This window comes from Chrysochloris asiatica, unplaced genomic scaffold (assembly GCF_000296735.1).
Source record: "Chrysochloris asiatica unplaced genomic scaffold, ChrAsi1.0 scaffold00161, whole genome shotgun sequence".
Classification (NCBI taxonomy): Eukaryota; Metazoa; Chordata; class Mammalia; order Afrosoricida; family Chrysochloridae; genus Chrysochloris; species Chrysochloris asiatica.
The window spans coordinates 563,044-579,492 of record NW_006408679.1 but is presented as its reverse complement, the minus strand read 5'-3'; the positions used below and the strand labels follow the sequence as shown (position 1 = coordinate 579,492).

Below are 16,449 nucleotides of genomic sequence, written 5' to 3'. Positions count from 1 at the left end.
TTTTTACATTTGTCTGTGGATATCCAGGGCTCATGTATGAGATTACTAACAAGCATTACTGAATAATCAGATGAGGGACAGTTTGCTATGTCTACTAGGTAGCTAAAGTCTGATCCTCAGAGCCTATGGTTTGAGGACCATATGATCTTAAACCACATCTGTTGCTCTCTTTTTTTCTTTTAATATGTTTTATGTCAGGGTAGTTCACTATGTTCACTCTTACTTTTGTGTTTTTCTATCCTAGAAATGGTACTCAAGAAAACAAACTGGAACTAGCATATTATAAGAACATCATAAAAATACCTAATCAACACTGTTTATCTGCTATACTCTCAATTATAAGAGTACAAAAGAATGTAATTAAAGGGAAAATGGAGACTACTTTATAGGGATTTTTAAATTATGAGTTTCTGGTGTATTAGGGTCTGACATAGAAACAGGCAACCACTTTCTTTGTTTCAGCTAAGTCGAATCAATGAGAAAATAACATACTGTGGTGTTTAAACATAGGGAAATTAAGAAAATATTGAGGCGGATTCTTGTGGTTGTTAAAAATGAAATAATTTCTAGAAAACAAGACATACTTTTGGAAAAATATAACCAAGTATTTTTAGACTTTTAGGGATAAGTGGATAGAAGACCCTGTTATAGGATCTATGAATCCTTTTTAATTCTAAAATTTGGTACTTAAATGTCATGAATAGAGCTCTGGTAGTGTAGTGGTTACAAATCGGGCTGAGAACCGTAAGGTCAGCAGTTCGAAACTACCAGCTGCTCTGTGAGAGAAAGATGAGGCTTTCTACTCCCGTAAAGATTTGCAACCTTGGAAAGGGTTACCCTGTTCAGGGTCGCTATGGGTCGGAACCGACTCGCCAGCACTTTAATAACAACAACAACCTACACAAATGTACTGATTAATTTAGCATTTAATCATGCAGTATCTATTTTTTCAAGTACATACATTTTATCTCCTTAGTGTGAGATGAAGCACATAAAATGCAACTGACTACTTTATATCTTTGTATTTTTCTAGCATTTCTCATACTATCCTGCTCCTAATAAACACTCAATAGTATATGTTCAACAAAAAGCAATTTATGATTTAAGTGGATTTTTCAATTTACATATAACAAGAGTAGAATTTTGCTAATACTTTTATAATGACTTCTTTGGTAATTTATCTAGCTTCTCTACCTGGTTGATTTGTTTGCCAAATGGTGACTAGCATATGTGACTCAATCTGCAAATTCCTCTCGATGGAGAGAGAGTAAATGAGAAGGGCACTAAATGAAAAGAAAGACTCTGAAGACTGGGGAAGGTAATAAAGCCCTGTCTAATCTAGGCAGCTTCTCAGGAGAAAATCTGATAAAGGTGCACCATGTACAAATTGTCTCTTTTCCTTCTTTTTACTTCAACTTATGATTACAGTTTAATGACACATGCATTATTAGTCAAAATAAAATCATGTATCTTTTATGTTGTTGTTAAGTGCCGTCAAGTTGGTTCCAACCCATAGCGACCCTGAACAGGGTTTCCAAGGCTGTAACTCTTTACAGGAGCAGAAAGCCTCATTTTCTCCCGCGAAGCAGCTGGTAGTTTCGAACTGCTGACCTTGCGATTCACAGCCCAATTCGTAACCACTATGCTACCAGAGCTCCTTTTATAAACATAGAATAATATGTGAACATAATCATCTAATTTACTTCTCACTATTTGTTTCTGAAAAATTATGACATGATTTAAAAGAGAATACCAATTTCTAAAGGAACAGATGCAGACATTATCCTTTCTTCTTGATCATGCCTTGTATGATTAGCAGCCAAACTCGCCCACTGTGAAATCCAACGTTTATTTCCAGATGAAGATGTGCTTTGCTGAAGGGGAAAAAAAAGAAAAGGAAAAATAATGTAGTCTGGTCTCATCAGATTCTCACTAAACCAAATTCTGTTAGTCACATAAACATGTTATACAAAGTAGTAATTAAATCTCACATTGCCATGTATCATTTATTAAAATGAAGATTTTCTAAGATTCTTCTTTGGACAATAACATTCTACCATTATTGTGAATGTAGCATAATTTTCTCTGTTAAATACTACAAAGGTTACTAAGATAAACTCTTAGAGCTTTAAATTTATTATCATAGATTTATGGTAACACCAGTGGAGTTAGTTCTCTATTCTAAGAACCTGGTTTATCCCAAAGTTGTTCTCTAAGTTCTCCAAATGTCTTTCTTTAGAAGTCAGATTGGTTCCACAGTCTCAGGGAATATTAAATATGATACGTCATATCTTCAGGAATTTCAACAATAGACTCTCAACCTATCGACTTTTTTCTACAATACTTTAAACATTTCTTCTTGTTGTTGTTAAGTGCAGTAGAGACGATTCAGACTCATAGTGACCCTGTAGAGGGTTTTTGAGGCTGTAGATCTTTGCTTTAACAGAAAGCCTCATCTTTCTTCCCCAAACATTTCTAAAAGAGCTAAAAACTATTATTCTTTTAAGAACTTTTCCATGAACAACTTCTTTGCATCTATAACCATCCATGTTTAGATATTTCTTTAAGGCAGTGCTCTTTGAAGTTAGAAATGGAATTTTATTCACTATATGATCCCACAGACTTAAGGACATATATTGACAATTCTTAAAACCAAGGCAATATAGACACATAATATGGACGACCTAAGGGGTGTCAAACTTACCAGCCTTTCCTCAGAAAACTCTATACAGGGTCGCTATGAGTCAGAATCAACTAGATGGCACTTAACAACAAAAAAAAGGGGTATATGGAATCTTGGTGTGGTGCTATAGAATATGCACTGGATTGCTAACTGTAAGGTCAGCAGTTTAAACACACCAGTCACTCCTTGGTATATACTGGTATTGTTGTTAGTGTCATCAAGTCGGTTCAACTCAGAGCGACCCTGTGTAGGGTTTCCAAGGATTAGAAACTGGTGGTTTAAACTGCCAACCTTGTGGTTGGCAATCCGGTGCTTATCCTACAATGCCACACCAAGGACTGCAAGGGTATCTATAAAGACAGTATATATAAAGATAGTACCAGAGCAATTAGCACCATGCTAAGAATATGCACAATATCAATTCAAAATTACAGCTGTTCCGAGGGAGAAAGATGAAGCTTTCTGCTCCCATAAAGATTTACAGCCTTGGAAACACGATCCAGGGTCGCTATGAGTTGGAACCGACTCCACGGCACACAACAACCACCATCACATAGCCCTTGGTATGGCGCTGTTTCCTAAAAATCTAAGCCAAGTTTTAATACTGAAACTGGAATGATAATACCGGTATACATTGCTTAATGCCCACAATAGCTTCTGTAAAGTAGGGCATTATGTTATGGGGATGTTGTGCCAACAGGAGAGAAGCATGCAGGATTGGATCCCAAGCCACCACTTCACAAGACTGCAAGATATCTTTAGGTCCATCGCCAATCCTGAGTGGTCCCCACTTGGTCTCCAAGAGCTTCACCTGGTCACTGCCTCAGTGTATACTTGCCATCCAGCTAGACACCTCCACACATGCCACAAACTTCCTGCACCATCCTCATAATTATTGCTATGTTTGAGACCATTATTGTAGTTCCTGAGTCAATCCATCTCCTTGAGGGTCTTCCTATATTTCACAGATCATCTACTTTACCAAGCATGAAGTACTTCTCCTGGGACTGATCGCTCCTGATAACACATCCCATGTATGTGAGACAAAGTCTCACCATCTTTGCTTCTAAGGAACATTCTAATTATACTACACCCATGACATACATGATCATTCTTCTAACAGTATATTTAATATTCTTTGCCAGGACCATAATTCAAAGGCATCAAATCTTTGGTCTTTCTTATTCACAGTTTAGCTTTACGTGCATATGAAAATATCATGGCTTGGGACAGGTATACCTTAGTCCTCAAAGTAACATCTTAGCTTTTTAACACTTTAAAGAGGTCTTTTGTAGCACGTTTGTCCAATGCAATATGTCATTTGATTTATTGACTGCTGTTTCCATAAGTATTGATTGTGGATCTAAGAAAAATGAAATTCTTGACAACTTCAATCTTCTCTATATTTATTGTTCCAGTTGTGAGGATTTTTTGTTTTATGTTGAGGTATAATTTATGCTGATGGCTGCAGTCTTTGATCATCTTCAAGTTCTCTTTGCTTTCAGCACACAAGGTTGTGTTATCTGCATATCACAGGCTATTATTGAGGCTTCCTTCAAAACTGACACTGTTCTGCTCTTCATACAGTCCAGATTCTTGGATTATTTGCCAAATATACAGACTAAGCATGATGAAAGGATAAAACTCTGAACCACAAACATTTCCTAATTCTAAATCATGCAGTATTCCTTTTTTATGTACAGAGGACTGCCTCTTGGTCTATTCCAGTGTTCTGGAATTCCATTTTTTGCAAAACTAACCATAATCTGCTATAATTCACAGCTGAATGTCATTGCATAGTCAACAAAAACATAATTAGACAGTCTTTAACTCTTCTAATCTTGCCTACCTACTGCATTTCCTGATTTTCTACCACAACAACAGTGGCCACCAATGAATGCATGCATAGCCTTGAACCTGGGCATGACCCACAGGATTCCTTAACCATGTGGGACAGTGGCATTTTGGGGCATCCTCTTTGTGGCTCTGGCAGTGATTGTGCAGTCTGGAGGCAAGCTGGATGAGTACCAGGACTTCCTCCTTCAGCTTCCACAAGGAAGCCAGTGATCTAGAAAGCCAGTGAGAGACAGCATCTATAGTATTTATTAAAGTAAACCTGCTATGGCCCACTATGTCCTGTTCTCTGGTTGAGATTTAAAAGCTACACTATAACTGTATGGGCCCCTGGATGTATATGCAACTCTGACATTGCCTGCACGGATGTTACGTGGCACATACCTCTATTTTATTTTAAAAGTATCAGATTCACTGCTACTAATGATGACAAGTTAGATATACTGTACTTATCTCTTAAGAGTATGCATATTATGTAAGATTTTTTTTAAATAGCAGAAAATTAGTAAGTAAAGAATGATGCACATACAATGAAACCTGACATTCCATATGATGAAAATAAAACACATTCTAGAGCTCACTTCCAAGGTTTTATGGTACCGATCTGTCCGATATGGTTGCTATGAGTTGGAATTGACTTGATGGCAATGGGTATGTTTTGGCTTTTGATATTCACAGTTCTTTGTACTAAAGATAGTACCATAGCCAACAACACCATGTTAAGAATACACAAAATAGAGAGATTTTTATTTACAACCATCTTGTGAAAATTATAATGGCGTGTTTAGGTAACACCTATATAGGCAGAAAGTAGCATGGACTGCCAGAACAACAAACAAATCTGTACTGGAAGCAGTACAGTCAGAATGCTCCTTAGAAGAGAAGATAGTGCAAATTTGTCGCTTGTACTTCAGACATGTTATCAGGAGGGAACAGTCCCTGGAAAACGACATCAAGCTTGGAAATGTGAAACATCAGTGAAAAAGAGGGAGACTCCCAACAATATGGATTGGCACAATGGGCTCAAATATAACAATTGTGAAGATGGCACATGATTGAGCCATGTTTTATTCTGTTGTCTATGAGCTGGAATTGAAACACCACCAGCACCATATAGACAGGTATATACTGGGGCTTCATATTAATTTTACTTGGCCTAGGTTGAGAAGATAGACAAGAGGGGAGGCTGTTTACATTCATGAGGACCCTTCCTGGATTAATCAGAATTCCTAGACACTGCCTTCAATAAATATCACCTGTTTTCAGTAAGGAAATTTAACATCCTATAGAATAAAAATCAAAGAAAAAATTCTCCAAGATCAAGGAGGGAAAAAAAGAACAATAATATAAAATAGCTGTTTTGACAGTTTTCAGGAAATGGCAGGACTTTAAGGTACAATTTTAGCATATTTACCTTCTATAAGTATACTGTATATTTTATTTTACTTAAAAAATAAGTAACTTATCTGTATTTTATTTTACTTATATCTTAAGATTTTATTCCATTTGTTTTTATTTTGCTATTTGTATATTTTAATGGCAAAAAAGCATAATGAATAAGGCAGTGAGTTAAAAAAATCAAGACTGCTTTAGCCATAGAGGACTAGAATGGAGAGTGAAATGTCCAGCTGATAAGAAGACAGGGCATATGCACAAGAACACCCACACTTGCAGATAATATCCACTTGACCTGGCTTCAATGACTGGATGACCAGAGCTCAACTAGAAGAAGAAAGAAGAGGAAAAAAGAGTAATCTGAAGCAATTTGATGAACTTGACTTACAGCTATGGATGCAGTAGCTCAAAAGAGGGAACACATCTTTATAGCAAGGATCATTCCCACCTCCTCTATACACAAAATAGGCAGGGATGGGCAACTTGGACATTGGCTACCCAAAATGGGGGTGGGGGGCTACAAAGGCAAGAAGTGACTGGCTTACAAGCTTTCAAGAGGGAACCTAGATCCCGAGGGTGTGGAGGAAGGTAGAATCTCCACTGAGTAGTATCCAATCTGTCTAGGCGGAGCTGATGAAAGGAAATGCGGATAGGTCTATTGTGATACAACAGTGAATAATTGTTATCAGGACTGATTGTAAGGGTTGGAAATGTAAAGGTAGACATTTTGTAGTAAGGAGGGGAGTGATTAACTTTCCAGTCTAGGAGCGGAGGTCCCTGGGACCATCAAGGGAGAAGAGTGGAGAGCGGGACCCTACCCAGAGAAGAAGTGACGCCAGAAGCAGAGATGATGATGTGGAGAGATGGAACAGCTGGGGACTTTAGATCCAGAGAGGGAGAGGGGCTGTGTGCTGATGACCGGGGGGCAGGCTTGTAGGGTATACTCTTTGGTTGGTTGATGATGCATGGAGGGGATGTGTAACCATGGCAATGAAATGATATACGATAGGATGAATGTAAAGCTAATGGTCTCCCATGTAAACTATCACATAATTCACAATAAAACATAAAAATAAATAAATAAATAAACCAAGACTGCTTATGGTTCAAATTTGGCTCCACAAGGTATTAGCTATAACACTTGGCCAAGGAAATCATTATGTACTTTAGTTTACTTATTTATAAAATGATACAGGGAAAGCTCTCATTGATTATTAGCTCTTATTACTTGAATAAATTATCATTATAGTAGTAAAGAATGAGTTATATGCATTTTTAAGGCACTCTGGTAGCGTAGTAGATCATGAGGTGGTCTGCTAACCATAAGGTCAGTAATTCAAATCTACCAGCTGTTCCATGGGAAAAAGATGAGGCTTCTGCTCTCATGAAGACTTACAGCTTCGAAAACACTGTACAGGGTCACTATGAGTCAGAACTCATTAGGTGTTACACAACCACCACCATCATATACATTTTTAACTATATTTTTTTTTCTATACATTGGTGTGGGATGATACCCTAATGCCTGTAGCAAGACAATAAACCTTTGCTGAACACATACTTTTGAAGCAGGCACTATACTGGGTGCCCTACAAAGGAGCTTCAAAAAGTTAATGGAAAAATTCTATTATCTTTTAATTCCATTTTTCATAAAGTTTTTAAAGCCTCCCCATATGTACTTCATGAACCTGTTGCCAACCAATCAAGTACGACTCATAGGGACCCTACGAGACAGAGTAGAACAGCCCTATAGGGTATTCAATGCTATAGTTTTTACAGAAGCAGAATGCCACGTTCTTCTCCTGTGGAGGGACTGGTGGGTTAAACCCATGATGACTAGCAGCTGATGATTGTTTCACCACTGTAACACCATTTTACTCCTTGTATTTTATAAAGGATAACTTATATAGATAAGCTCATCAAGTTAAGTAGTAGTTCTGAGATTTGAGCTCAGGTCTTTCAAGCTCTACTATGCAATACTGACTACATACTATGTTAACCAAGTTGATGGGGCGCTGCAGGTTAAGCACTTGACTGCTAACCACAAGTCACTCTGAGTCAGAACTGACTTGACAGCATTTAACAACAATATTCTTAATAATTCCACTTTATTTTAATTATATTCTAGGCTCTAGTCCTCTGGCAATTATTGGGGCATCAAGGTTTTATCTATCAGGTACTACCTTGCACATGTTTACAAGCATGATATACAGCTCTTTGCATTCCAAATACATGATCTGCTAGGAAATACAAACAGTATACAATTGTTATGGATTGAATTGTTTCCCCACAAAATATGTGTTGTAAATCCTAACCTGTGGATATAATCCCACTTGGGAATAGGATTTTCTTTGTTATGTTAGTGAGGCCCTATCAATGTAGGATGTATCTTAAACCCGTGTTACTTTTGAAATAAAAAAGGTCAGATTAAGCACACAAGTAAGAAAGCAGAGGATCGAGTAAGAAAGATACCATGCCACCTGAAAATAGCCAAGGAACCAGAGTAGAAGCTGAAAAGAGAAGTGGGTCTTCCCGCACAACCAAAAGAGGGGCAGAGAGCCATGCCCTAGAGCCTGCACCCTAAAATCTGAGTTCTACCTATTGCCATAGAGTCAGTTCTGACTCTGTTGTTGTTGTTATTGTCAAGTGCCATTGAGTCAATTCTGACTCATAGCAACCCTGTATAGGGTTTCCGAAGAGTGGCTGGTGAACTTGAGTTACTGACCTTGCAGTCCAGCACATTAACCCACAGCGCCGCACCAGGTGTCTGGTTCTGACGCAAAGAGACCCTGCATAGGGTTTCCAATTCTTTATGGAAGCAGAAACCCTAATTTTTCTCTGGTGAAGTGGTTGGTGGGTTTGAACTGCCAACCTTGTGGTTAGCACACCAATGCTTATCCTACAGCACCAACAGGGCTCCTAGTCTGATTTTTATCTTCCTAAAATGTGACAAATTTCTGACAATTATGGCAAAACTGCTTTAGGCTTTCCTTAGAAATAATTTGTGAAAATTTGACATGTAGAAATATTTTACAGGGGGATATATCCATTGCCTAAATTAATATAATTACTAAGTGATGAAAATTAACATTTTATGCATGTAGAAAGTTAAATAAGAGAAAGAGATATATACCTCTGAGTTGTGAAATCCAGGTGTACTCAGTGGTTTTCTTTCTTCCATTTCTACTGCAGCAGAATTTATAGCCCAATCTTTTATAAGATCTTTATGTTTTTCATTGATAATAGGCCTATTATAATCCTGATTGTCATCTACTCCAAAGACCTAGGGGGGAAAAATTATTTTTGAAGTAAAATGTATAGCCTCAGCACCAGATTAATGTGTGAATATTATCCTTAACATCAAATGCAAACAAAAATATTCTAAATTGTTTCAGTGGATGATTTCAATGAGAGGAAAACTTTAATGACAGTAATACTCAATTGGTGTGATGGCTGGAGGAAAAAAGGACAGCAGCAGATGATGTAAACAATTATCTTAAAAATATATAGCCAATGTATTATTTGATAAAAATAAGTAATACTTAGGATATTGTATCTAATTTCTTACGAGATGTTAGTGTCAAAGCATCATAATAATGCAAACAGGCAGGGAAGACTACCTTCTTCTGATTGTTTTCAGCTTGTTTCTTTGCTCTGTCATTTTTGAGAAGCACACTAGAAAACTAAAGACTTGGATTAACTTTATCTGTTCCTTCCCTAGCAAATGACTAACATTAGCTTATGAGTCAAGTGTATACATTCACTTTTCTAAGAGCCCATAAAACAGATCAGATTGTATTATCTTTGTAGAGAATACAAGTTGTTTGTTTGTTTTTTTAAGAAGAATATTGCTACCAGGATTCCAATTCATACATGCACAGCTTTATTCTAAACAATAACAGGTTGGTTTAAAAATGTCTCGGTGAACATGGATGGCTGAACACAAACCATTTGTCAGAGAAGTTCTCTCAGAATTACGCCTGCCTTAATCTTGTTAGGGTGTCTACAAAATTGGACCAAGCAAAACATTAGTTTCCAAAGTGATCTGCTGGGCCAGTTCAAGGTATAGAACCAGATCAGAAGGTTATGATGACTGGTTTTTCATTTCTAAAGGGGTAATCTGGACAGATTTTCTTGAAGGACACAGGAAAACCATAGGGGCTTATAAGGAAGCAGTGTTAAGAAAACTGAAAAGTGCAATGTGAGAAAAAGGATAGGAAAGTTGAGCTGAGGGATGTTTTTCAATCAGGATAATATACTCCTCATTTTCCAAGGGTAGCAAGGGCTGTCCTACAAGACCTTCATTGAGAAATCTTACCCAGTCCACCCACCAACCTGGTCTTGCCTCTTCAGACCTTTTGTTCCCCAAACTCAAAGAACATTCCAAAGGAAAACTATTGGAGTTTCTCAAGGATGCTGAAACTGCCATTTCATTGTGGTGTAAATTAAAGAGCACAGATTTATTCATGAAAGGGCTATAGTTGTTGTTAGGTGCTATCCAGTCCACATGTATAACAGAAGAAAACATCACCCTGTCTCGCACCATCCTCACAGTTGTTCCTATGTTTGAGCCACTGTTGCATCCACTGTATCAATCGTCTTGTTGAGGATCTTCCTCTTTTTAAGTGACCCTCTTTTACCAAGCATACCTTTCTTCCGGGAATGGTCCCTCCTGATAATATGTCCAAAGTATGCAAAATAAAGTCTTGCTATCCTCGCTTCTAAGGAACATTCTGGCTGTACTTCTTCCAAAACAGATCTGTCTACTAACAAATCATCGATTCAAAAGCATCCATCCATTTTCCAGCTTTCACATGTATATGAGGTGATTGAAAATATTGGCTTGGGTCTGGAGTACCTAACTGTTTAAAGTGACAGCTTTGCTTTTTAACAGTTTAAAGAGGTCTTATTCAGCAGATTTGCCCAATGCAATATGTCATTTCCTGACAGAAGCTTCAATGTGTATTGATTGTGGATCCAAATAAAATGAAATCCTTGACAACTTCATTCTTTTTTCCATTTATCATGATGCTGCTTATTGGTCTAGGAGCCCTGGTGGTACTGTGGGATAAGCATGGAGCTACTAAGTGCAGGGTTGGCGGTTCAATCCCACCAGTCACTCCTTGGGAGAAAATAAGGCTGTCTGTTCCCATGAAGATTTACATTCTGATAAATCCTATTGAATCAGAACTGACTCATGGCAGTGGGTTATTTGTCTAATTATGAAGATTTTTGTCTTATGTTGAGGTATAATCCATACTGAATGCTATAGTCTTTTATTTTAATCACTAAATACTTAAATACCTCTATGCTTTCAGCAAGCAAGGTTGTATTATCTGCATAACAAGTCTTCCTCCAATCCTGATGCCATATTCTTCTTCATATAGTCCACCTTCTCAGACTGAATAAGTATGTGGAAAAGATACAACCCTGATACACACCATTCAGAAGTGTATAAAAACTAGATGGAAGATATGTCGAGAAGCAATAGTTACACATTTTGTTAGCTAAATAAATGTTTCTATGGTTTTGAAGCAATACTTTCTGATCTACCTTTGTACAGCACAATTTTCCAACTTTTTAGGTAATTGCACCTAACAATTAAAGACCTTTGTTTGAAATAAAGATTTCTGGGCCGATTCACACAAATAAGCATTTTCAATAAGCAGGTTGTCTTGGCTAAAACTTTTTAAAAATATTCTAAATAATTGTATGTTTTTAAGGGCAGTGCCTGATTTTTACTCATTTCCTGGCTAAAAGACCCTTGGAACTCTGGTGGTATAGTGCATTATGGGTTGGGTTGCTAAGCACTAGGTCAGTAAGTTCAAATCTACCAGCCACTCCTCAGGAGAAAAATGAGGCTTTCTGCTCCCATAAAGATGTACTGCCTCAGAAACTCTATATGGCGTTGCTATGAGTCAGAAACAACTCAATGGCATACAACAACGGCACCAAGTCCCTGGATATCACCCAACAGTCAGGGGAAATATGTGGTTACATAACCTTTAACACTTCATCTTACTATGAAATCTCTACTTTGTTCCCAATGCTTATTCCTAGTAGCAATTAACTGTTGATCTGATTATTATGAAAAGCATTAAGCATGTCAGTAATTTATAGAAATGATCTTTGGAATATACTCAGAGATTTCATTTTCTATAATGAGAAAAAAACACCTTAGGCTAAACTAATTTCTAGAAATTCTGTTAAATGGCATACAGTATAGGAGTCCTGGTGTGACACTATAGAATAAGAGCAGGATCACAAGGTCAGCAGTTCAAACTCACCAGTAGTTCCTTGGAAACCCTATACTGGGTCACTATGGGTTGGAACTGACTCTACAGCACTTAACAACAATGTAGATATCTGATAAATCCTGAAGTCCACAAAGTAGTAAGTGCTGCTTCACAAAAGTTTGGAAATTTTACCACTAGATGGCCTTATTACTTAATTCCAATATAACAATTCTTTTCAAAAATTGCTGTTGTTGTTGCTAAGTGCTGTCGAGTAGGGATCCTACTCAGCGATTTTGTACAGGGACTCTGTACAGGGTTTCTGAGGAGCAGTTGGTGAGTTGGAACTGCTGGCTTTACGGCCCAAACCGACTTTGCCATTTACCGCATAATCAGCAGCGGCACACCAGGAGTTACTATACTGTTATTAAGGAGCTCTGGTAGCAGAGTAGTTATGAGTCGCACTGCTAATCTCAAGGTCAGCAGTTCAAAACTACCAGCTGTTCTGTCAGAGAAAGATGAGGCTTTCTGTTCCTGTAAAGATTTACAGCCTCGGAAACCCTATGCAAGGTCACTATCAATCAGAACCGACTCCATGTCACACCACCATACTGTTACTAGACTTCTGGTGTGGCACTGTAGAATCAGCACTGGACTGCAAACCATAAGGTCTGCAGTTCAAACCCGCCAGCTGCTCCTTGGAAATCCTATACAGGGTTACTATCAGTCAGAATCAACTTGGTGGCACTTAACAACAACATACAGTTAAGGGAATCCTGGTGTGGTGCTGTATAATAAGCACTGGACTACTAATTAAAGTGTAGTCCTGGTGTGGCATTGTGGGTTAATGGGCCAGACTGCAAAATTGTTTGAACTGCAAGGTTGGTGGTTCAAGCTCACCAGCAGTTCCTTGAAAACCCTATACTGGGCCGCTATGGGTTGGAATCGACTCAACAGCACTTAACAACAACAACTAACCAAAAGCTCGGTGGTTCAAACCCACCAGCTACTTCTCGGAAATCTTATACAGGTTGAAACTGATCCGACAGCACTTAACAACAACAACTAACCAAAAGCTCGGTGGTTCAAACCCACCAGCTACTTCTCGGAAATCTTATACAGGTTGAAACTGATCCGACAGCACTTAACAACAACAATATTATTAAGGGTAGTGTTGTAGCTCTGTAGGGCAATCATGGAACTGCAAAACACAAGGTCAGCAGTACAAGCCGACCAGCAGCTTTACAGGAGAAAGATGAGTATTTCTGCTCCCACAAAGACTGACAGCTTTAGGAACCCAGTAAAGGGTCGCTATGACCTAAAAATAACTCAATGGCACCTAATAACACTTATCATTCAAATTATCTTTGCTTTAAGAGCAAATTGTATACTATTAACTTTAGAGCTACTATGAGTTTTAATAATACATGTGAGCACAGTGTACAGAAGGGAAAAAAATAAAATCTGCTTCATTTTGCTAAACATTGAAGTGAGTTTATTTTAACAATATGCTACAACAGTAAATAAAACTGATGAGGATTTCTGCTCCCGTAAAGATTTAAAGCCTTGGAAACCCTATATTGGGTCACTGTGGGTCGGAACCGACTCGACGGCACTTAACAACAAATACTTTTGTATGTCCTCTGCTTTAACCTCATTCATAAAAACAACGTAACTCAACTCATGCTATTTAAGTATCTGTCTAAAAATATTATTAAAACTAATTCTAGCACAAGTAATTTTTCCCCTAAATAAACTTAAGTTTGTTTCCATACTTTCATTATTACTAGAAAAAAATCTTAAGTTAGGAAGTACAGGTATTTCTCGGTTTTCATTAGTTTGTTTTATGTCATTTCACGTTTACGAAAGTCCTGTTTTGCTAACCAAAAGAAATCCGAAAATATTTTTGCATTTATGAGAAAAGGTGAAAGTTACATTAGCACATTCTGTGTTTGTTTTGCAGTGAGCTGTGAAAGCAGTAGAGTGCATCCTAAGCAGCAACGTAGCATCACAAAAGTTCCTTTCCCAGGGACTATATTTAGCATTTTCATCATCAAGCTTTGAACTGTGTCTGTGAACACGGTATGTTAGTATTATTTGAGGCTTTATGCATTCTTTTGTATGGTTTGTTCAGTGATCTGTAAGTAGATACATAGCTAGACATGCTGGATATAGGAGAGTGGGACTATATACAAAAATATACATAGGTTTGTCAGAGAATATTTGTACATATGTCTTTACTTTTGCTGCAAATACATCCATGAATATGGTGGAGCATGCTATGTACTTTGGAGTTGGTTCTGACTCATAGTGACCCTGTACAGGGTTTCCGAGGCTGTAAATCTTTATGGGAGCAGAAAGCCTCATCTTTCTCCTGCAGAACAGCTGCTAGTTTTGAACTGCTGATCATGAGATTAGCTGCCCAATTTGTAACATACAGAGGGTAAAATTATAAAAACTTTTTAGACATCATGAAACACCTTGAGGGAACAAAACACAAGGCCCAGAAGCTCAGAATCATGGTCTCAGGGGATATCATGGTCAACTGGCATAATCCAGTCCACAAAGACAATGTTCTACATCCTAATTTGATGAACAGTGACTGGGGTCTTAAAACTCATAAGCAGCCATCTAGGGTGCAACTACTGGTCTCACCCTGTCCAGAGGAAAGAAGAATGATGATGATCAAAGACACATGAAAGCAGTCCAATGGACTAAAAAAACAAATAAACATCAGTCTCTACAATACACATCAGAAGAACTAGACGATACTCAGCTACTACTGCTCCGAAAGGGATGAACACATTAGAAGATACTGGGTAGAGTGGAAAAAATATGTGAAAAATATTCAAGATCAAGAAAAAGACTAGAATTACTGGTCAAATAGTGAACTGGTAGACTGTGGCTCTCAGTCACCCTTGTATATAAAATCAGTTCCATGGTTCATTTTCAAATAAACAATAAGGGAATAATAACGCTAGTGAGATGCACAAACCTTAAAATAACCAACCATTTGAGATCAAAAGGCAGCAATCATCCAAGGACAAAGTTCAGAAGAACTAGGAAAGGAGGAAGACTGGAAACAGGAAACACAGGAAGAAGTGGGGTACATGATTTTACACTGAGGGAATACAGTCAGTGAGGTAAAACTAAATACCATCAGATGAATATAAAACTGATGGTCTGCTCTATCAGCCACCAAATTCACTATAAAAAGTTAAAATTTTTTCTCCAAATGAATGAATAATAATTGCTTCTTCACTGTATGCTATTGAAGGTTTCATAGGAATACTAATTTGGATAGCAAGGGAGCCCTGTAAGAAGCAAAAATATCCTCATGGGATTGATTATATGATTTTTGCCTTGGAAACCCTGTGAGACAGTTCACTCTGTTTATAGGAACACTAAGAGTTGGAACTGGCATGGGCTTTATCTATGAATATATGTTAGAGAAGTTAAATATATTTTAAAAACAAATGACAGGATCTGAAATGAAGGGGAAATACTTATAAATTCATATATATTTTATACTGTTTTGAAAATTTAGCAATAGCAATAAATAGGCCACTTTGAAATCCTTAACTGTTCATTTTTGTGTAAAAACAAAGAAAACATAAACAGCTGAATTTAAGGATTCCAAATGGGTAATCTGAAGATATTTTCTCGAAGGACACAAGAGGATCACAGGGGCTTACTAAGACATTTTAAGAAAACTGAAAACTGCACTGGCCAAGAAAATTGTGCCCAGGAGTGTTTTTTGTTTTTTTCCCCATCAAGACAATGCATCTGCTCTTTCTTCAAGAGTAACAAGGGAGAATTTCATTGGGAAATCTTACCCCATCTACTCTATAGCCCTGATATTGCCTCTTCAGATTTCTAAGTAAATTTAAAAGAAATATGATTTGAGTCCCTTGAATATGCCCAAAGTGTCATTTTTATGTGGTCAACTGAAGTGTACAGAATTCTTCAGGGAAGGGTTATTGTTGTTAAGTGTCATCGAGTCGGATCTTGAACCACAGCAACCCTGTATAGGGTTTATGAGGATTGGCTGCTGAGCTAGAACCACTGACCTTGCAGTTCAAATCGACTTTGTAGCCCAGCTCAATAACCTGCTATGCCACACCACGACTCCAGGGAAGCATGGACTACAAAACATTTTGAAAACCACACAAACAAAAATAGATAAAATAGATGAGCGGGACATACTAAAAATTAAAAACTTATGTACATCAAAAGACTTCACCAGCAGAGTAAAAAGGGAACCCACAGAATGGGAAAAAATCT

The 16,449-nt window shown here is 37.6% G+C and overlaps 1 protein-coding gene across 1 annotated transcript in view; it reads right to left on the bottom strand.

The window, feature by feature from the left end:
* The window catches only part of CEP170 (centrosomal protein 170kDa), a 172,241-nt gene that overhangs the window by 50,633 nt on the left and 105,159 nt on the right, over positions 1-16,449 (bottom strand). Inside the window, exons 8-9 of the mRNA XM_006871154.1 lie at positions 9,066-9,215; positions 1,754-1,874 (exon numbers count right to left, since the gene is read on the bottom strand). Of these exons, the coding sequence (XP_006871216.1) occupies positions 1,754-1,874; positions 9,066-9,215 (271 nt within the window). The remainder of the gene's footprint in view (positions 1-1,753; positions 1,875-9,065; positions 9,216-16,449) is intronic.